Source organism: Pinus tabuliformis, chromosome 8, assembly GCF_031772625.1.
Source record: "Pinus tabuliformis cultivar Carrire ecotype Pingquan chromosome 8, CPIR1, whole genome shotgun sequence".
NCBI lineage: Eukaryota > Viridiplantae > Streptophyta > Pinopsida > Pinales > Pinaceae > Pinus > Pinus tabuliformis.
The window spans coordinates 259780066-259803968 of record NC_142294.1 but is presented as its reverse complement, the minus strand read 5'-3'; the positions used below and the strand labels follow the sequence as shown (position 1 = coordinate 259803968).

The 23903-nt window shown below is 37.9% G+C and overlaps 1 protein-coding gene and 1 pseudogene across 1 annotated transcript; both read right to left on the bottom strand.

The window, feature by feature from the left end:
* Positions 1-3351: 3351 nt before the first annotated feature.
* On the bottom strand, positions 3352-5265 carry LOC149235140 (uncharacterized). Its single transcript, XM_089368469.1, has 2 exons — positions 4752-5265; positions 3352-3938 (listed from the first exon to the last, which is right to left on the bottom strand). The coding sequence occupies exons 1-2, from the start codon at positions 5263-5265 to the stop codon at positions 3352-3354; spliced, it is 1101 nt and encodes a 366-aa protein (XP_089224595.1).
* Positions 5266-5977: 712 nt separating this feature from the next.
* The window catches only part of LOC149235139 (UDP-glucuronic acid decarboxylase 1-like), a 39101-nt pseudogene continuing 21175 nt past the window's right edge, over positions 5978-23903 (bottom strand).

Below are 23903 nucleotides of genomic sequence, written 5' to 3'. Positions count from 1 at the left end.
GCTCTATCCCAGCATCTTAATGCCTCCAAATTTTGTCACAGTTGATCCCATTTTTACCTAGATGTGCATACCTTCTTTTGTGTCTAGTAATCCTTTTTTCGACATTTCATCCGCGTTCTTGTTGTGCACCCTGCCGATTTGTTGAATGGAAGATTGATGAAGACTACTCCATAGGCTTTGTAAGCGTTTCAGCCAGCCTTGTAGAGAATTTTGTTGAATATTATTCTTCCCCAAAATGTGATCAACCATACATTTGGAATCTCCATATATTTGCATTTGTGGGATATACAAAAATTTGGTAAACCATAGTAATCCCCATAAGGCTATTGCTTCTACTTTCATACTTGTTCCCTCTCCTGCATTCCAGTGAATCCAGTACTCTTGTTCTTCTGTCACCTTTAGCCAAATTCCACAACCACATCTCCCTCCTTGTGCCGCCCCATCAAGAAATCTCGCCAGGTATTTGGTAACTTGTACCATCCCCTTCTCTGCCTTCTATTTTTGCTTGGTGCCAGCTCTCTGATTTAATTTAGACCATTGTTCTATGGACTCACAGATTAAATCCTCTCTCCATCTATTGGATCCAAAAATCAATTGGTTTCAATGTTTCTAGATCTCCCAGAAGACAACCAGAGTGACCGATCGCCAACAACTGTGCTTTGTGTACTCCACCATTTTGAACATTCCTCAATTGTATTAATCTCTATGTATGGAATCTACATCTTGGTGGTGAAGTGCTTCCAGATACTTATAGATGTTGGACAATGTAAGAATAAGAGATAATTATCCTCACCTTCTTTCATACACAGATAACATATCCCAGGTACATGATGATTCCTCTTTTGTAAATTTTCCCATGTAAGATTTTTATTCCACCATGTTAACCAAAGGAAAATGATAATCTTTATGGGGATACTAATTTTCCAAAACTTATAAAACCAACAAAATTTCTCATCATGTAGCTCCTTTAAAAATAATTTGAGATCGTAATCCGCCACTTCAATCTCTCTGGATTTCTTCCTTTTACCAGCCTAGGTGATGTAGTCCCTTTTACTCTCATAACATATACCTACATATTTTAATGATTTCACAAGTTGGAGCCAATCTAGTTCATACTATCCAGTAAGGCTCAGTTGGATGGAGTCAAGCCAGATTGGTATATTACCATTCCAATCACTGATCATCTGACTCAGGACAAATATGCCCTTTCTATTCAAGTGGTTTATTAGTTCCATTGTACCAAGTGGGATCTCACTAGATCCTATAATGATGTCTTTACCCAAAATAATTCTATTACCAGATCCAAATATCCATGAGATGTTCTGGAATAGAATATCTTTGACCATGTTGAAACTGTTCCATATCTTAGATCCACATTTTTTCCCAATTGCACCTTGTCTCATCCAAAAGGTAAAATCTTTATTCTTCATGTACTTAAACCGAATCAACTTTCCCCATATGCCATTACTGTTGATGCCCCGCCACAATGATTTTAAAATCAGTGCCCATCCAAAAATTTTAAGATTTAAAACACCCCATCCACCCAGATTTTTTGGTCTAGTAATCCTCTCCAACTTGACCAAGTGATATTTGCAGCTTCTTCTTTCACCTGACCAAATATAGTTTTCCATTATGCGGTTCAGTAGTTTTATTATCATCTGTGGGATGCGGAACAAGTGTGCCCAATATATCCCCAGCTGCGTAAGAACTGACTGTGTGAGGGTGATACGACCTCCCACTAATAAAAAAAATTTCTCCCAACCCTTAATCCTGGAGTGAAATCTTTCCACTAACCACATCCAGTCAGCATTTTTGTAGTTTCCTGGCTTTAGGTGGTACCCTAGATATTTCATTCCATTGTCTAAATTTACTACATTTACCCCAAAGCACCTATGGATATAGCTGATATCATCATGGTTACATGATCCATATAAGATGATGGATTTGTGTTCATTTTGAACAAGACCAGTAGCTTTTCCAAACTTCTTTAGAATTAATGAAAGTGCATACCACTTAAGTCTGTTTAACATACCCATCAGCAAGATATCATCAACAAAGAAACTGTGAGAGATAGAAATATGACTGTTGATTTTTAGCGCTTCAAATTGACCTGTGTTCATAGATTTTTTAATTTTCAAGCTTAGGCCATCCATCGCCAGTATGAAAAGAAGGGGGGATAAAGCACATCCCTGTCTAAGTCCCCTGCCTGCAACAAAGTACCTTCTTGGATATCCATTAATTCTCACAACATAACGCATTGTTGTTACACATCCCATAATCCATTATGCCATGTTTTTTTTTTGCCAACTTTATGATGGACCAGTCTTAGATAACCCCAATCTAAGCAATCATATGCCTTTTTAAGATCCACCTTCATTACTGTTGCATTCATATTTTTTTTCTTCATAATGTGCATGCATTCCTATGCGACAACCACAACATTAGGTATTATTTTGTTATTTAGAATACCATATTGCTCTAGTGAGACGAATTTTGATAAGGATGTGTTTATTATGTTGGCGATTATCTTTGATATAATCTTATATGTAATATTTCACAGTGATATTGGGCGAAAATAAACAAAGGTATCCACCTCTGTTTTCTTTGGAATAAGGGAGATATAGGTTGATTTTAAATGGGGATGTATGAATCCCTTCGTTCTAGATTCTTCTATAATCTGTAGTAGGTCCTCCAGAAAGATGTCTATGAAGTGGGCAAAGAATTCCACAGTCCATCCATCTGGACCCAGGCTTTTGTCTCCTTTCATTGATTTGATAGCCCAGATCAGTTCCTCCTCCTTAACCTCCTTATACAACTCCACATTGTCCTCCTCATTAAACATTGTAGGGTATTCATTTACTGCCCATACCTGTGAGTCTGCTTCCTCCACTTCCATTCTTTTATATGCTTTTTTGAAATATGAAACCACCAAGGTTGTAATTTCCGATTGTTTCTTATAACAGTTCCCTTCACCATCACTCATCTACCAAATTGTGTTTTGTTTCCTTCTGTGATTGGAAAAGCGATGAAAGAACTTGGTATTTTTATCCCCTTCACTAATCCAGATGGCTCTACTTTTCAATCACCAAGTCGTCTCTCTTGACAAATCTTCTTCTTTTTTACTTCGAGAGAATGGATCTGCTCCCTTACATTGGCAGAAAGGGAATGGGTGGCCATTTGGTTGTGCAGTGTCTTTAAGGCCTCCTCTATATCTATCAACTCCATTCTCAGATTTGCCTTCTTCTTCCACTCCCATGTTTTTACCTCTGTTTTAAGGTTTCGAAGCCTACTCATGAACCTTTCAGTATACGAAAGGTCTTCCTCTGTATCTCTTCTTTCCAGCCAGTATGATCAAATAAGTGAATCAAAATCTATATCTTCAAGCCAAACTCTATTAAACTTGAAAGGAAAACCGACTCTTATATCAGTATTGCACCAAAAGAGAGTGATTGGGTGGTGATCTGATACATAGTTTTCAATAATGTGAGATCTTACATCCCCCATCTTTTCCACCATATTTTCTTGTACAAGGAATCTGTCAAGTCTCTTTGCTATATAGTTATTTCCACTTCTTCCATTATCCCAGGTGGGGGCATTATTTGGTGGACAAATATCTATTAAGTTGTAGGAGAAAATAATGTCCCTTAGCTTTTGTGCCATCTTATCCACCACCCTAGATTGCCCCCATAGCTCCTCGATCCCTAAGGTATAGTTAAGATCCCCAGCCAAAATCAGAGAAGATGAATGAAGGGTCTCAGTTTCCTCCACTGTATCCCAAAAACATTCCCGCTCTTTGTAAGGAGCATACAGATTAAGGATGTGTGTTCTTCCCAGGATACCTCTGATGCTACCAGCTAGAAAAATACCCGCCGAGCAGGAAAATGCCTTCAGTTTTGCCCATCTTGGGTCCCAGAAAGCTGCTAAACCCCCAGATCTGCCTGTGGCATCAGTTTCCACAATATACCATGTCGAAAACATCCTCCAAAAGTAGTCGAAAACTTGTGATGGAAAATGCATTGATTCTTGGATGAGAATAATATTGGAATGTGTTGAAACAAATAGGTCTCTTAATGCGAGCAATTTTGGAAGGGCCCCCAAACCCCTGATATTCAGTGATAGAATGGAGTTCATTTGATCCTGTTAGAGGGCACACATGCTCTAAGTGCCTTGGGAGACATGGGAGAGAAATGGGGATATCAATTAGGGACATCAAGTTTGTCAAGGTTGTATGTGTTTGGCGCAGATGACCTCTGAAGTGTCTACTGCCTCTGTTATTTATACGTCTCATAGTTATATTCTCAGTAGAGTAGGGCTTATTACAGGTGACTCGAAACCCTTTGGCTTATGAATAGTGAGTGATTTAAGGTCAAGGGTTTTCCTTTGAAGAAGGAAGTTGAGATCATTGTCCACAGAGTTATTTGGTGATGAGACCAGAGATATTTGAGCGGGAGATTTAGCAATGGGAGAATTTGGTTGTGTAGCAAGAGAATGGAGACTTTGGGCTTGAGTATACATAACATAAAAGGTAGATGGAATATCGACCGTAGTGTGTTGTGACAGCACCGATAGCGGAGGCATGGCTAGAGTGGAAAGAAGGTGATGATGCTCCTAATATGGAGAGTCAACACCAATATAAGAGCTAAACTATTCTAATGTCAGGGAGGAGGAGTGAACATGAATAGGAGTAGAAACATTTTTTATAAAGCGAGGAGAGGGCTCAAAAAAAACTTGATTAGTGTGAATGGAGTTACCTGAGCCCGAAATATTTCCAATGTGTTTCGTGGCATATCCATGACGTGGAGAGAGGCATTCCGACTTGTTCTCCTTCTGTAGCCTTTGATGAGTCCCTTTACGTTCCCACGAAGGCCACCACCCTCCTCTTGCTTTGGGACAATTAGCTATTAAATGTCCAATTTGGTGACAATTGAGGCACCAGAATGGAATTCCCCAAAAATCCAAGCATTGTGTGAGATTTATGTCCTCCCACCTTAACTCAATGTGATCCAAAAAGGCCTCGCCAAAATATTTTTCTATAAGGACCCATGCTATCCTTTTATCCCTGGCTCCCAGACATCGTGGATCAACATATATGAACTTACCAATGGCATTGCCAATATCGGTAAATACTTCCTTCATCCAAAATTCTAAAGGTAATCCGGGCAATTTAACCCAGATAAGCTTGTTTTTGGGCATTTTCTTCAACAGATTAAAGCCTACGTACCATGCATACATTGCCAGAAATCTGTGGTCCTTGACCCATGGCATTGCAACGATTTTTCTGAGATCCTCTTTGCTTAGAAAATGGAAGTTGTACTAGCCTCCCATGAGCCTCACCACCATGGGGACATAACCCAACAAGATTTTCCATTTTTTTGCCAGCCACTGCCTCATCTCAGCTTCTTCTATCTCTGTAAAATACCACCTTCCCACTAAGGCCCTCTTCTGGAGACTCGTTACTCTATCGAGGAGAACATCATGGTCGAATGAAAGTATAGGTGTAGGTGTTATAACCTTGAAAGCACGATGTTTTTTGCAACCCCACCTTCCGCCACCTTTTTTCCCCTCCTCCAAATTATTTTGTAACTGACAGCCAACATCTGTCCACATGTCACTTCCATCACCCAAGGTTGTCAGCCAAGGAGAGCGTGTCGCATTCAGTGTCATGCCCAAGTTTGTGTGGCGTTGTGACTCAACCGCCAACGTGGCTTGGATGAAGGCCTTGTGTAAGGATGTGTCACACTTAAAAGGGTCCATCGGCACAAATGGAATTACTGGTACACCCCTTAGGATTTAATGATGTCCCTCCTACCGAGACATATTACTATAGTCAGGACAGTTCCCACATCCCAACCCACCTGGAAACCACCTCCCAAGAGAATGTCAACGTCGCTAGGTAAGATAAATGTGAAGGCAGGTACATCCCCTGAGAATAAATATCTTCCCTTCTACTCGAATAGGCTATGACAGACAATAAAGATCACTCGACTGCATGCAATTGTGGTTGTTCCCATGCCTCAACCCTCCTGGAACTCACCGCCCAAGGGAATGTCAACGTCGTAAGATCGAGCGCCTGAATTGGGAAAATATCGCCTCGAAAACGTAGATTGTCTGAAAACAGTAATATTACATGTATGAGGGACAAGGGCAGACGTCAAGAGGAGTGTGTAAAGAGAAATGGAAGGAACACCCATTACCTCTAACGGGCACCAGCAAGTGGTTGCAATGATGTTTTTAAAAATTAATAATTTTCAAAACTCACCGAAAGGTCCCGGAAACAGAATCTGTAACTGCACATTCCTGGGAAAACCAATGAGTGCGAAAACCACCTTCTGAGCCGGGTCAGGACTCTGGACCCTCACAACAACAAATGTAGTACCAGCCCTGGCAAAACCACCACCTATAGAAAATTCTAATGGCAAAGCTTTTGCAGGGTCATGATATAATGAAAATGTTATTCTGCTTATAATAAAATGTGTCGAGGGCATGAGACTGTAAACATGAGGTTTCTATCTGGAAAAAATAAGGGCAAGAGGGAGCTATAAGATAATTGTAGGCTGGCATTCAGACTGCAAGAGGAGTGTAGGGATTATCTTGTAAATGCCTATCAGTATGTCAATAGCTGAGAGAATAAGAAGGGGAATGCATAATACAACCAATATAACCAGAGCAGAGGGTATTTCATAACAACATTGTTACATCATTCGAATATAAACCACCCTCGAGAAAGATAGACATATGTAAACCAGAGACGAGGGGATTTCAGGAAATATACAATAGAATTTTTACATCATTCAATTGTAAACCACCCTCAGGAAATACAGACATACGTAAACTACACTATATCCTATTTTTTACAGACGAATGAGATTTAATTCCTAATTAACAGGGATTTGTCTAGGTTCAAAAAATTCTACCCAGACCCATTGAAACAACAAAACTCTATGCTTTAATCACTTCAAAACATACCTTTTTCCCTTTGGTGCGGTGGCTTTGTTATTTTCGGTCTGTTTCAGGTTCTCGCCAGTGACAGCCCAATTTGTATTCCAGGAGAAAGTGGTATTCAATTCTGTCACGACCTTAAACTGTAATTTACCATCGCTGTAAAAACTAAAACCTAATAACTAATACCAATTTCAGGAATTCACCATCAGGTGAGGAGACGGAGTCTGAATTTGTGGAAATTACCATCAATCCTCACCGAGGACACTGATAAGCTCAGTGGCAAAGCTCCCTCTCACCCGAAAGATATAATGATTCGCAAACACAAACTAATTATCAAATTGTAAAGAAATTAATTAATTAAGTGAATGAAAAAATATTCAATTCAGTAAATTGTAACACTCATGAGCTCTCTCTCTCTCTCTCTCTCTCTCTCTCTCTCTCTCTATATATATATATATATATATATATATATATATTTGCCTTAAATCCTTATTAGGAATATTATAAGAGAGGGACCCTCCAAGACATTTAAGTTTTATCACATAATTCTAGTAATACATAAGAAAACTTTATATATATATATATATATATATATATATATATATATATATATATATAAAGAGGGTAATCACACCACCTAACTATGAAAATGGAAATTACGTTCCTTTCTCTCTTCGATCATTTGTTTACTATTTTTTTTTAATGAGTAATTTCATCAGGGTTATTTGAGAGGCACAGAACCCTTTAGGTTCAAACTAGAACTAATATTAGTCTTGAAGCTTTCACTGGCTCTCTGTCCAGTTCAAGAATACCTTATTGCAGAAGCATCTTGCCTGATCCTCAGAGTTTCCTATATAGGTTTCTAAATCTAATTATTTTCCTCGTGATGTCTCTTGCTTCCTCCTCGACTGCCTTTTTTGGATATTTTCTTTTTTAGATTATATTTTATCTCAAAGGAAAGAACAATAACTAATTCTTAACTATCTGGGAAAAAGAGTCTTATGTTAAGGTTCCCTCAGGTGAATTCCAAGATTTCCCTTAGTTATTATTTTTTTTATAATAAACATAGCAACACACTATTCTCATTAGGCTTCCACTCAACCTATAAATTCTTTAGTCTTAAATGGTAAAAGTAAATGCAAGTAAAAAATATTCACAATGTATGGAGGGGTGTTATATCTTCGCCCCCTAGAGCATAGCATTGTCCCTAGTTTTATCTTGTCCTTTGAATAAGTCAGCATAAGCTTCTTGCATAAAGTTTTCATCCTCCAAAGTAGGGTCTTCTATGCTAAAGTGTCTCTACTACACCTTAACCTCAGTGATGGCTCGCATCCATAACATTATTTCTCTCACCTCAAGAATACGTTGAGCCTCTACCAGGAACTATGCACCTCGCTCACCCCGTTATAGAAACATACACTGTAATTATCTCATGCTTATCATTACATCAATATTACTTATACAAAATTAAATTATCCTTTTTAAATTCTAGCTAAATATTTCGCTAATGAATAAGATGTATAGGGTCATATATATCACTTCAACAATAAAACATGAAATACATTATGAACTATTATATCACTGGGTAATGCCAGTTGGTATGCCACTCATCCAATTCTTTCCAATATTTGGAAAGGACCACAAAATCAAGGAGCAAGTTTTGCACAACCACTCCATCTCAAGGTATTTTTCCTTGGTTTGATTTTTACATAAACATAATCCTAGACTTTAAATTATTGATAGGTTCTTTTCTTATCAGCATAAGCCTTCTGCCTATCTTGGGCAAAATTTAAGTTTTGTCGGACCTTCTTCATTATTTGCTCCATTTCTGCTAACATGTATGGCCCTAGCAATATTCTATCTTCAAGGCTATTCCAATTAGTAGGTGTTTTACACCTTCTCCCATATAACACCTCAAATGGGCTCATATTTAAAGATTCATGTTAACTATTGTTATATGCAAATTCAAACAAATGTTAATATTCTTTTCACTTGTGTGGTCTGCCCACTTGTTTGTGGATGGTATGCAGTGTTGAACTATACCTGGGTTCCCAATCTTGTGAAAATAGCCTTCCAAAATGTAGAGGTGAATTTTACATCTCTATTTGATATAACTACTTTAGGTACACCATGCAATCGAAACACTTCTTTCATAAAAAATATCAGCAATTCGAATAGTCTTATAAGTAGATTGCACCAGAATAAAATAAGTAGTTTTATTGAGTTTGTCTACTACCACCATGATTAAATAATTATGTCTCTTGGGTCTCAGTAGTCCTATTATAAAATCAAGTGTAATGACTTCCCATTTCCACTCAGAAATGGGTAGTGGATGGACAAGTTCGGTGGGGTGTTGGTATTTAGCTTTTATTTGTTTATACTCTAAACATTTTGCTAAATATTCTGCAATATCTCTTCTCATTCCTCGCCAAAAGTAATCCTATTTTTATTTTTGAAAACATTTTTTGGTAATCGGTGTGAGAAGTATAAGGACTTCTATGAAATTCATCCAGAATCAGTTGTCTAACTGAAATTTGATTAGGGACATATTCCCCCCCTCCCCCTTAGAAGTTAACAACTAATCTCATTAATGCCATATTCATATTTTTTTCTAGATTTGTTGGTCTAATGGCCTTGTTGCCATAAAAAACTATATTTAGAGAATTTTTGGGAAGCCTCTTTGATATATTCCAAAAAATTTAATTCTATTTGGTTATAGTGAAGTTCATATACACAATGCAACCTCTTGCTTAATGCATGCGCTACAAGATTTTATGTTCCTTTTAGATGCTAAATGTCGAATTTGAATTCACTAAGACATGCATACCACCTCACTTAATGGCCATTCAAATTAGGCTGCTTAAAATAACACATTAGACTATTATGACCCGTCATTAGTAGAAATATTTTACCCAGTAGCTAGTGTCTCCAAATTTTCAGTCCATGGACTACAACAATTAATTCCATGTCATAGGTAGAGTATCTCTGCTTATTTTCCTTCAACTTCCAGGACTCATATGTTATCACTTTCCCATATTGCTTCAACATTGACCCTATCCATTCTTGATAGACATCCATGTAGACCACAAATTCCTTGTTCGACTCAGGAATATTTAACATGGTGGCAATGGTTATTAGTTGTTTTAGCTTCTCAAAAATTATATGGAAATATGTTTTTTACTTGAAGGTTATTCATTTCTTTTGCATAGAAGTAATAGGGCAAGAAATTCTAGAAGATCTCTCAATAAAATGGTGGTAGTACCCTACCAGAACCATGAAGGATCACATAACTACTACATTTTTTGGTACAGGCCATTCCATAATGGTTTTAATCTTTTCAAGATCAACATCTATACCCTTAGCGGAAATAACATGTCCCAAATATAGGATTTTGTCCTTTTAAAAATAACACTTCCTAAATTTAGCATACAATTGACACTATATAAGGGGGGGATTTTGCGATTCACTCGGTTACAACTTGCTTAATGCTTCTGTTTGTTTGTGTTCAATTTGTGGAAGTCATTGAAGATAGATTTCCAGGTTTGAAATCATTCACTACATCGTTAAATTAGGCCAGCCATGTAGATTTAATGACTAGGAAATATTGAAGCTTCAATTTAGGAGTCGTCTAACGAGGCGGAGGAATTGCTCGGACGGCCAAAAGTGGCCGGAATCTGGGCAAAAAAATTTCAAAAAATCTTGTAGAGGCAGTGTTTGAATCGTGTTTTTGATGGTGGAAATGGATTCAGCGCCATCAAAAATGTCTAGGACACCTAAAATTTTGAAGTTTAACAACTATAACTTGGATTTACAAAAATTCTTGCCGGATTTTCTCTAAATATGACCAGAATTTCCATAACTTTCCGAGCAACTCTTTCGCCCCATTAGATTACGCGTGCAATTTATGGTAAATATGAAAAAACTTTATGATACATTTGATCCTTAAGCATAAACTATCGTAAACTTCCACTTGATAAGGCAAAAAATGAGTTAAGACGAATTGCAAGTGGATGGTAACTAGAGTCTACAACGTCGGATCAATAGCTGCTGAAAGTGAATCGTGACGGGATCATTACAGTGTTTTGTGGGCTAAAAGTCTTCAAAAAAAAAATGTCTGTTCGATATCAGCCAACAAAAGGCTAAATGATCTTGTGGCTGGAAATTAGCATCATCAGACTAATTTCGAAGAATAGAATAAAAAACAGAAAGTATGTAAGCTTTAAGTTAATTTTCTAAAACCCTTAAACTAAGCCCAATGTGTAAAATGAAACTATAATCATTATAAACCCAAATAAGGGAAAGTGCCTTTTCCCAGTTTTCCTCGGGGAAAAACTAAGAGAAAAATTATTTGAAACGAAATCAGTGAAGACTGAAAGTTAACGAAGATCGGCTGATATTGTTATTTCGCACAGACATCACCGAAGCATATGAAATATCTAAACTCATAGCATAACATTTATACTCCAAAAGCGTGGATTCTTGAATTAGAAAAGCAATTAAAACCCAATGTAATTTTCTATAACCAGATCAAATCCAAAATAATTAAGTTAAGGTTATTGTATGCACCACTACTCATTTGATGTTAAACATACTTTCAGCCAACATAGGTTCCAGATGGATTTTAATTTTAAACTAAGTAATCAACCACAGATGATAATCGTTTCTATGTGCATCTTAACCTATATAGCACGGCCTCACTATTTCCTTCTTCGCTCACTTATGTTTCCATTATTCTTTGCATCTGCAACCGCTGAACAAATTAATAGAACAGAAAAGGAATACATACTTGTATTAAGATGACTACATAAATGTTAAAATAGAAATTGCAAAGCAGAAAGAGCCCGCTGCGGTTGAAAAGGGATGGTGCACTAAACCCTAAACCACTTGAAAATTGCAAAGAGTTATCTTTTCAATGAAGGACACAAGACATGAATGACTGGATACTGGATGGATATAAACTAAACATGCATAAAAGTTACTCGGAAACCAAGAAAATACAAGAGTTCGCCGCGCACAATGAAAACAAACAAAGAATAAGGCTATGTTTAAAAACCATTAATAAAACTATAATTCTAAATTGTTTATTGTTCAGCCTTCAAATTTTTATAATCATAGTTTGGAGCTAGCAACAGTGATGCCCACCCGTCTTGAAAAACCTAGCAGACAAGACGTGGGTATTCAAAACGCCCAAAAGGAAGAAAAACATATTTCCATGAATGTAACCAAACTTGGGCAGAATCCTAAACTCTCTTCAAACGCCAAAATATCGATCCGTGCCTCTCGACAACAATCATCACAGAAAAAAAATCCCACGGTTTTGCCTCACTTCTCTGCTTTGCATATAAGAAACACTACAATGTAAATGGAATACAAAAGATTTCCATTCTCCTTATCATATTTTAATTCATTCCCTTTTAAATATTTTCTTCCACTAACACGGTTATTATGCTGTCCATCATGTGGCGCTATTGAGTTTTGAATTGTTTTTTATTGCTCACGCTCTCCGCGATTGCACTCCGCTCTCTTCTTAGCTAATGAAAAATTTAAATTGAATAAGAAATTTAAGTAATGAGAAATACATGAGATGAATTTGAAAACACTTCGAGTGTCTTCTCAACTAATGAGAAATGCAATAAATGAATTTGCATTTCATTTCCTAATTCCAAATAGCATAGTACGGTTATTATTATTGACCCTTATTATTATTCTCTCCGTAGTATTATTATTGTCGTTATTCTTTAATAAAGGGTACAAATTCCTATAATTTCGTTCACTGAATATAGAATTAGTTTAAATTTAGATAACTACATAAATACAAAGCTGAAAGAGCCAGATGCGGTTGAAAAGGGATGGTGTATTAAACCCTAAACCACAAGACATGAGTGACTGGATACTCATGGTTTGGGGCTAGTAACAGTGATGCCCACCCGTCTTGAAAAACGTACCGTGGATTAAATCCTCGTCATCCCTTCCCTTCACATCATTCCAAAAAGGTTATTCATTCCCCAAAAAAAAAATATCATAAATTTGAATTTCTAAATTATTCTCAAAATCAATACATATAAAACTATTTTCGAAACCACCGCAAAATTTAACTTTGCTACTTCTGCATCAACCAAAAAATCAACCTTTTTTTCTAAATAAAATTAGACTTTTACTCTTCTCTAAAACAATGCCACCCTCGCAAACTCTACGCTCCGCTCCATTCTTAAGTAATGAAAAATTTAAATTCAATAAGAAATTTATGTAATGAGAAATAATGACTGATTTAAATTCTATAAAAAATGTAAGCAATGAAAAATACATTAGATGAATTTGAAAACACTTCGAGTGTGTTCTCAACTAATTAGAAATGCAGCACATGAGTGCATGTTGTAATGGTTGGGGTAATTGGTTTACACGCCCTTGCGCTGCAGCCTATTCTGGTCAAAACCAGATATATTTGATAATATAGCTTCTTCAGCAGGGCCCGCCCCGGGAAAAAAAACTAATGAGAAATGCAAATAAATAAATTTACATTTCATTTCTTAATTCCAAGTAGCATATTACGGTTGTTATTATTGACCGTTATTATTATTCTCCCCGTAGTATTATTATCGTGAATTTTTAATAAAGGGTAGAAATTTCTATAATTTGGTTTATTGAATATAGAATTAGTTTAAATTTAGATTTTGGGGATATTGATCACCTAATTCAGAGGAAAAAGAATTCCCAGTGGCATAGTACAGTTGTTATTATTGACCGTTATTATTATTCTCCCCGTAGTATTATTATTATCGGGGAATTTTTAATAAAGCGTACAAATTTCTATAATTTGGTTTATTGAATATAGAATTAGTTTAAATTTAGATTTTGGGGATATTGATCACCTAATTCAGAGGAAAAAGAAGAAATATGATCGTTTTAATAGAATAATTTTATTATAAAAAGAATATTTCAATTGTATTTCACATTCTTTTTTAGTTAAAATTTATATTAAAAAAAATATTAGTTAAATGTATGTTTAAATTCTTAATATAAGTGAGTTTGGTGATAAATTTTTACAGACATCTATTTATTAAAAAAAGAATAAAAAAACAAAAAACAATTTGAAAAATCATAAAAACTACATACATTATAACTTTATTTAAATTATTATTATTATTTTGTAAACTCGTAATAAGGATTTTCATTATTATAATATAAAATATATTATATTGAAGGAAAATATGGAAACATTGCAAGAGATAGCAACATTGGAGAGTAAAGCTCTGCTCCAAGACTACAATAAGCAACATTACTCAAAAAACCATTGTGTTGGCTACCCCCACCAACTGAAACAACAAAACTAAAGACTAGAACAATGTCTAAGAATAGATTCGTGAACTAGGCTATCCAAAAACGCAAGTCCGTGTAACAACACCAAAGTGTCCATATAAGCCATAACAACAAGATACAAAGTCAAGATCCATAAGATCCATAACCATAGTTCTTCAATTCGAAAATTGAAAGCAAAAACTACAATTCCATTGTGAATCTTTCATCCTTTACTTCATGCCACCAATAGCAAGGGACAGAAAAACTTATCCAAGTCCTACCTAATAAACCATAGAATGTGCCACAGTAGCCATAAGCTAAGAACATGTATATAAAAAGTTGACCAACCAAGTGTTGTCCCAAGTTAATAACACCACGATTCGAAGTAGAGAGAACCATTAGAAACAACAAAAGGCATGGAAACATATGAACAAAAAATGAAGACTTCAAAGGCAGGAATCATCCTTCGTTCGAAGAGATAACTATGAAATTAAGAGGATTGTCAACTAGAGGGTCAACATTGCCTCCAGGTGGATCAATCTGGTCCCCTGAGCCTAAGTCTAACACCTCATAACTTTCCACCCTACTCAGACACGAATCAATATCATCAAGGTAGTAACAGATATTCCTTAGAAGGTGCTTAATGTCTTCCTCTTCCGCAAAGAGTTTGTAATTATCCACTTGTTTGTCTCTTAAAACCATGTGAAATAGAGTGTGGACTTTTGATGAACCGAGACAGAGAAGAGTAGAAAATACAATATTATTTTCCATAACATTCTAGGGTCTAGCATCCATTTCACACACCTGACTCTAATTTCTGAATCAAAGAAGTAAGTGTGTTCCCTAAACACATATAACTATAGTTGAAAAATTTCCCTTCAAATGTTCGATGGGATTGAGTCAAAATAGGATGCAACATATTCCCAAGTGAAGAGCCTACGATGTTGGGGCCAGCGTTGCTAGCTCCCCCTCTTCAACTAACCTGTCTCGGATGAGGAGGCATGGTAAGTAGGAGGAGAGATTAATTTTGACGGCCAGACATAGGACCATTTTCAACTAAACAAACTCAGTAATAACACACTTTACCTTGACTAGAAAACCAAGCCACAAACAAGTTGTCCCCCTAATGCCACTAATGAAGCCCAAATTTAAAGGAGATAGAGAATTCATGACACACTAAGGTCATAACCCTATGAACGCTCAAAGAACACCACTCGCTTTTCACTAGACTAAGATTCTACAAACTCAAACTAAACAGGGAGAATTCCTAATTGTGACTACTTAAAACCAACATCCCATAGGAATAGTTAACCTTGATTTGCAGAAGAGGGAGTAACACACTACTCGAAATAGAGTTTGCACCTTTAAGCCAAAAATGAAAACCTTTGTACTAATACGAAACTGAGAAGTTACTAGGATACCAAAAGCCATATATCAATACTGGGCAAGAAAATAAGATACTTGTAAAGATGTAAGCCTAGAGGGTCGAATTTAAAAGAACAACCACCAGTTCAAAGATCGTCCCTCTCTTTGTAGTGTGAAGGAATAACACAGAGAATTTTTTTTCGATTTAGTCATCAATATTACACTATTCATCATAAATTCCCATTCGATATTACAACCCCATCAAGGAACCCCCATGAGGGGGTGCTTTATTCTCTTCAATCACAGAATATGAACTCTGGAATTCTTCAACCCAATTTGTGGGAGTCCGAGGCTCGACTAGATTCAAGTCGTTAAATCGACATCCCATATTTGCTAGTAAAGTTGTAACCATATTTCCTTCCCTTCCCATATATCACATTATAACATAGTAAAATTTGGCAAGCAATGCGCTAATATTATTCACCAACCCTCTAATATCCAACTCTATATAATTTTAGAAGGCGGCTGCCCATATAAGAGTTTTTGTATAAACTGTAAAGCTAAATGGGAATCACCATCCACTTCTAGCAATTGAAAGCCTTCCCGAATGGCCAACTATAGACCATTCTCTAATACCGAAAACGTTTCCAAGTTATTACTAACACAACCAGAATTCATCACAAAAAATCTCAAAAGAATGAAATCCCCATTTCGAAAAAATCCTCCAAACACTGCAAGATCAACATTACCATTTTCACCACCATCAAAGTTCAATTTTGGGAGTTAACATGGAGGGGGGCAATAAGAAGAGTTTGTAAAAAAATAAGCAAATTGTTTTGGTCTAGATGGAGGAAGGAACATTGCTCGATCCAAATTACGGTTCCTGAAAATAACAGTCTATGCGTCATCCACCTGCCAATAAATGGAAGACCATTGAACAGTTAGGGGAGTTTCCCTTAGATTTGAGAGGACCAAATCTCTCATCACCATAGATGTTCATTTTTATACTGCAAGGTAATGTCATTATGCTCCTTCCATGATTTCCATAATATAAATCCCATTACAATGTTCGATGCCCTGTTAATTATAGGATTCTTAAACTTTATTGTGTTCCATTGATACAACATCGAAGAAATATTTGGGTGCTTGAATCAAACTTTACCAAATATGTTAAGTAGAATATCCCATACCTATGAGGCAAATGTACATGAATGAAATAGGTAGTTCACATCCTCCTCTTCTTAAAGTCCTAGACGGTGGCCCCTACTTCTTCAACTCTGCGGGCCTGTATCTGAGAAACAGGATTGAACGATTCAATCCGGACAAAGAATATTTCAGTTGGGTGTCGGTCTGGATCCGCCTATATTCCCTTCCATTGGAGTACTGGGATGAAGAATCGCTAAAATACATTGGAAATGGTCTGGGAGACTTCATAAAGATAGTTGAAGAAAAGAATCTTAGATGATATACCTCTTATGCTCACATCTATGTCTACATGCATCTAGACAAGGCACTCCCAAACTCGGTAAGTCTCTATCACGATGATTTTGAATGGATTCAACCTATAGATTGTGAACATGTTCCATTCAGATGCAGAAAATGTCATGCCCATAGTCATATTTTATGTAACTGCCCCCTAAATGCAACCCCCAAAACCAATACCACCTCAGAAAAACCTGATACCAAAGGATTCACCAAAGTCAATATCTGAAAAAAGAACCACAAAAAACCTGCCTCGGGCTCTAGAAATCCTATAACTATCTCTTCCATACCCTCCACCAGCAATACCTTTGATATCTTGGCACAGCCAACATTGAATGACTCTGAACCCCCTAACCAAACTGATGATATACCCAAATCATCATCAGTAATCCAACCCTCAGATATAAGGAAAGCCCTAAAGCCACCTCATGCAACTGTAGTCCCAACATCCAATCCCAATAAGGAAACTAAATGGAGATCTAATGGAATGAAAATTGATATCTTACTCCAAGAAACAATCCATTCAAATGACTTAGCAGCGGGAAGCAGTGAGCCCAAACATATGGAAGAGGAGTCTGAAAGTATCAACATTGGGGATGTGGACATATTCAGCCTTGAGCAAGCATGTAGGAAGAAAGAGTTTGATAAAATCCTGGATAGAGAGTTAGAAAGTTTGGAGGTAATACTTTCTAGAGCACATCAGCAGCGAACTTTAAGGATCCAACTGAGTAGTCAATGGGATGGGAAAAAACTTCCCAAAGATACTAAGAAGCGAGGGAGAAAGACAGATATGCAAAGAACCATCATCATTGGGGAAATGTTGGTGGAGTAAGGAAGATATCCCAAGTTAACGAAGTATTATAGGCCGCTACCCAATATTGAACCATGAAGCTCACATCATGGAACTTAAGAGGGTTAAACAGCCCTATGAACCACAGAATGATCAAAAACATGATACAACAGGAAAAACCTCAAATTTCTTCATGCAAGAAACAAAATGTAACAGTAACACACTTGGCACCATTCTCTCAAAAGGCTGGCCAGGAAGCCATTCAGTAGTAGTGGACACCTCGGGCACTTCAGGGGGACTGGAAATAGCATGGGATACACAAGCTATTTTTCTCACTGATATCCATGCAAATCATAATCTCATTCAAGCTACTTTTCATATTATTAGGACCAATGCTCACGGACATCTCACCAATGTCTATTTCCCTCAGGATGCCATGAACAAATTCGCATTGCTGAATACAATAGCATCGCTCAACTCTACCAGAGTCCATCCTCTTTGGATTACAGGAGGCGACTTTAATATGATTACTAAACTTGAGGAAAATAATGGAGGCTGAGTCAAATTAGACATTGAAAGTAGCCACTTCAAGGATTTTATACAAAATAACTAGCTCATTGATTTGCCCTTTAAAAATGGAATGTACACCTGGAACAATAGAAGATCAGGCTCGCAACAAATAGCCTCACGGTTGGATCGATTCTTGTTATCTGACAATGCCATTCATTTAGGAGGAGACTTTACTGCCTCAATCTTGCCTCTATCTGGGTCAGATCATTGGCCCATATCTCTTCAATGGCAAAGACCTAGCAACTCCACAAGGAGACCCTTCCGTTTTGAAGAATTTTGGATTACACACCCAGAATTCAAAAATATGGTCTTCTCAGTCTGGAAAAGCTTCATTCCCCCTGAAGGATAAAAAATATATCAATTTCAAGAATGGCTCAAATATCTCAAAATGCATATCAAGCAATGGAATCGAACGACCTTTGGAAGTATCTTTCAAGCCCAAAAAAGCTCTAGCACAAGAAATGAGGGACCTTCAGCAGAAAATTATTTATGAAGGAAGGATAGAAGCACTAGTATAAAAGGAACAAAACCTTAAGAATCAGTTGGATGAAAGACGAAAGAAAGAGGAGATCCTCTGGAAGAAGAAATCCAGAGTGAGATGGCTAAAAGAGGGAGAGTGAAATATGAAATTCTTTCATCACACCACCATACAGAGAAGAATGCACAACAACATCACACAAATTCACAATCAACAGGGAAAAAGGCTAGAAGAACACAATGAAATCGAAAGAAAGCTCCTCTAGCATTTCAAAAACGTCCATTAGGAACCACAAATCAATAAACAACCAGCTATAGACTAGATTCTCCAGCATATCCCCAAAATCATAAGTGAAGAATATAATCAATTACTCCTTCGACCGGTTACTCTACAGGAAGTTGAATCAGCAATGAAACAGTTCAAGGAGGGCAAAGCTCCTAGACCAGATGGTTTTACCTCCAACTTCTTTCATAAATTCTGGGATCTCATCAAAGTTGATGTATGGCAGGTTGTGGAAGAATCTAGGATTTTGCATTGGTTGCTTCCATATTTAAGTGCCACCTTTATTACACTCATTCCTAAAGAAGAGCGTTCTATAACTCTAGACAAATTCAAGCCAATAGCTCTCTGCAATGTTATCTACAAAGTCATCTCCAAATTCATCACTTCCCGTTTGAAACCACTTCTTCCCTTGATCATATCACCAGAACAATCGGGATACATAGAAGGACAACAAATCATTGATGGCATCATCTTCACCCATGAGATCATTCATTCATTAAAGCACAACAAGAAAGTAGGTATGATTCTCAAAATTGATCTCTCTAAAGCTGTTGACAAGTTAAGCTGGATCTACATTCAAAAAATGCTTATTGCCTTTGGATTCTCTGCTCCCTCGGTTAAATGGGTAATGAATCTTGTCTCCTCTACTTTTTCTCCATATTGGTAAATGGCATTCCCTCATGTCCTTTCCACCCCTCTAGAGGCATTCGTCAAGGAGATCCCCTCTCTCCCTTTCTTTTCGTGCTAATGGCTGAAGGGTTAGGATGTATAATAAAGAACACTCTTCAAACTCAGCAGCTCAAAGGCATTTCACTCCATGACTTCCCAACCATCACACATCAACAATTTGTGGATGAAAACATGTTATTTGGGCACCCTTCAATTCAAGAAGCATCAATGTTTAAATCCCTGCTTGATGAATATTCAGAAGCATCTGGAGCCAGCATTAACACTGCAAAATCCCAAATTTTCTTTTTTCACACTCCCCCCTCCACTCAATCCTCTATAACCTGCATTCTCGGATTCTCTACAACCTCTCTACCCTCAAAGTATTTAGGCACCCCTTTGACCGATTCAACACTTAAACATGCCTCTTAGCATTGCTCCTTGAAAAACTTGAAGCCTACCTTTCTTCCTGGACCTTTAGAGCCCTCAATATGGCTATTCAGTTGGTGCTGGTTAAATTCATTTTACAATCGATGCCTTTATATCTTTTCTCTGTGTTAGAGGCACCAAAATGGGTGCTTAAGAGAATAAAAAATATACAACATAACTTTCTATGGGGATCCTCAGGCCAAAATAGTAAATGGGCATTGGTCAAATGGACGACAGTTTTCCTTCCCAAAAAATATGGAGGTACGGGTCTCCAAGATCCTCAACACAACAATGCAGTTATGGGAGTAAGGATATGGTGGAAATGGCTCTCGGCTCCTTACACTCCGTGGGCTACACTTTGGACTGCTAAATATGAAAATAACAGACCACCAGAAGATTTAATCAGACTTCTGTCCACTAAAAAGGGCTCCTTAATATGGAATGCAGCCAGACAACATAGTGCCATGATACAGAAGCACAGTTTCTGGGAAATCAGAGATGGCAGCAATGCTCGTTTCTGGGCTGAATCTTGGCAACAAAGACCACGGCTCAGCAATTTGTACAATCCTCCACATACAAATGATTGGGCCATGAAACAGAAGGAAAAAGTCAATCAGCACTGGATTCCAGCCCTCAATCAGGGATATAGACAATGGCTAAAAGCGGCACAAATTATCAGACAAGGAACAGAGCAAATCCACAATGAGATTGACACAAAACTCACGAATAGGAAAATTAGATTCTCAGACAAGAAGGATATTCTGAGATGGGGGTACACACCACGTGGGATTTTTACCACTAAGGAGGCGTACAACCTTTTGATTAGCAATCAGGCTTCAAAAGACCCTATTTGGGACAAAATCTGGTCTCTTGGCATTTGGCCCAAGATTTCGACATTTCTCTGGCTGCTATGTCAAAAAAAGGATACTCACCTGGGACAATCTAAGGAAAAAAGCTTCCACGGGCCCTCAAGATGCCCCAATTGCAACCAACAGGAAGAGACAATACAACATCTTATGGACTCGTGCCAATTAGCCAATAAACTATGGGAAAAAACTGACTTTAGATGTTAAAAAAGAGGCAGAGTAACAGGGGATATTACAAACACCATCCGTAACTGGGTAATCGATCCTTACAAGAGCAGGTTGCTAAACTCTCTATGGAAAATTATTCTAGGCCTTCTCATCTGGACTTTATGGAAAGAAAGAAACAGACGCATTTTTAAGAATCAATGCACACCTCTCGATAACATATGGAGTAATTTCTGCAACAATCTTCAGGAAACCTTGGCACTTCAAAAATGGCATGAAGAGGACTTTCCTACCCTTCCTCAGGAGAAGAACATATGGGAGAATTGGCATCTTCAGATTACCCAAACACATGAGCACCCCAACAACCTTTCTCAAAATCCCAAAGCACCAAGTAAATGGCAGCCTCCTCCCCAAGGAATGATACAATTAAACTTTGATGGAGCCTCCAAAGGAAACCCAAGCATGGCAGGTTATGAAGGCATCTTTAGGGATCACAGAGGCAAACCAATCCTGCTCTTCCTTGGCTCAATAGGTTGGGACACGAACAATCTAGTTGAACTAGAAGGACTGTGGCAAGGAGTTTTCTTAGCTCAACAGCATGGATTTTTCCTTATTGTAATCGAAGGAGACTCACAACTCATTATCAACATGGCAAATCAAATTCTCCAAGGAACACCTACTCACAAAGTAGCCAGCAGCTGGAGATTAGCATCTTGTTTAGAGCTCATAGAAAAATGGCTCTTAACCAATAGAGAAATCGCATTTCAACATGTCAAAAGGGAAGGCAATAAAGTGGCGGATCTCCTGGAAAATCTGGGCGTGGATAGTGATTGAGTTCTAAATGCAGGCTCTTTTGATATCTTAAATGACAGCTCTCATTTACAGGGATGCATTGACTTGGTGCAGAACGATGCAAAACTCCCAGATGAGGGTGTCTAAAAGCATTGGTACAACGCAACAAATTGAGGTTGGCAAGTGGCACGACCACCTGGTCACCCATGCTTCCACCCAGAAGATTAGTGCCAACATTAATGGCTTTTTAATGTAGTGTGCGGGTTGAGGAAACCTCAATCTAGTTCTTAATATGGCATATTAGGACTACCTTCCCCTTGTTTCGTCTCCTCTAAACTGCAATTGTCTCCCTATTGCTGCAGAGTCAAGCTTGTGCACGTCAACGGGGAGATGATGCCAAATTATTTCTTGTATTGAGATGGTAGATGGTGCCCATTTCTTGCAGAATCTCCCTTGCTACCTTAAAATTGATGCTTCAGCCTTGAATCTTGGTTCTGAATCGCGGATAACCAGTCCTCATGATCCCACTGGCCATTCAATCCCTGGAACTGCTCCTATTCGTCCTCGTCTGCCCAATTTCGACCAGGTGAACATGCCTCGTCTACATCAAAGGATGCGCTGCAGGAGGGGCAGCAGTAGAGGAAGAGAAATTCGCCCCCCTGTCCCTCTCTGACGCGACCCCTTTAGACTCTTCCTCCCCCTCGATGACGGCTCATTTCACGGGACGTTATCCAGCCACCCGCAGCGGTTAGGGGCGAGCTCAGTCGACAAGTTCTCGACGTGTTGAAGATGCTCCACCTCCTCCTGCTGCCTTTGTCCTGTCCTGGCAACCCTATCACTCTATCCAATTCCAGTTCCGCTGCATGTTGGAGCACTCTTGCATAATTGCAACCATTTCAGTAGATTTTAGAGAGGATCCTCAAAGCATTGAAGTCCTAGCTCACAGCTTTCAGGAAAGGACTAACACCAACAAGAGAAAAGCCCCTAGGAGTAGCTCAGGGATGCATAGAAGCCATTAAGAAGCTCTGGATGCTTAGGTGCAGCTCAGGGACGCAATAAGTCAGGCCGCTTCAAGACTATGGAAGCAACACCGAGAGATTAACAGGATGAGGAAGATGACATGGAGGTGTACAAGGTGTCTGATAGTGGAAGAACCTCCTCCTACTACTGAAACCTAGCTGGCCAAAGTTTTTTTCAGGTTTTGGGTTCCCAACTCCCATCCTTAGGGGTCTATTTTGTTGTCTCTTTTATATTTTTGTTGTTAATTTTGATGTTTGTTCGACAAAATATACTACCCTGGCATTACAGGCTGCTACCCCTGCGTAGGCAGCAAACACTTCTAGTTTCGGATTGGTTTCCCCAGTGCAACAGTCGCTTTCAGTTATTGGTTGTTAAACATGGCATAATCTAAGGATTCCTCTGCAGAGGCCGGTGCCTCCTTGTACCATTTGTGTTACATTAATAGAATTAGTCTTATTTAGAAAAGAAATAATAAAAAAATCTTCATCATTCCCAATATCCATAATTCCACTTCCTTACCTTTCTTGAGATCACCACAAATTGTAGGAGGCTTAATATGTTAAAAGTCTCATTTAAGATTATTAATCCCAATTTTATCTTTAAAAATAATCTTGGCTTAGGATCTCGACATAGTTCTCCACAAATGTGCTCAATTCCTCTCCCTTTCAAACTTCAATGAATTTTATGAGGTCAATGATATCTAGCTCCATGTTCTTGACCAAGTCATGGGATTGATCCAAGACACTCTCTAAAATGGTTA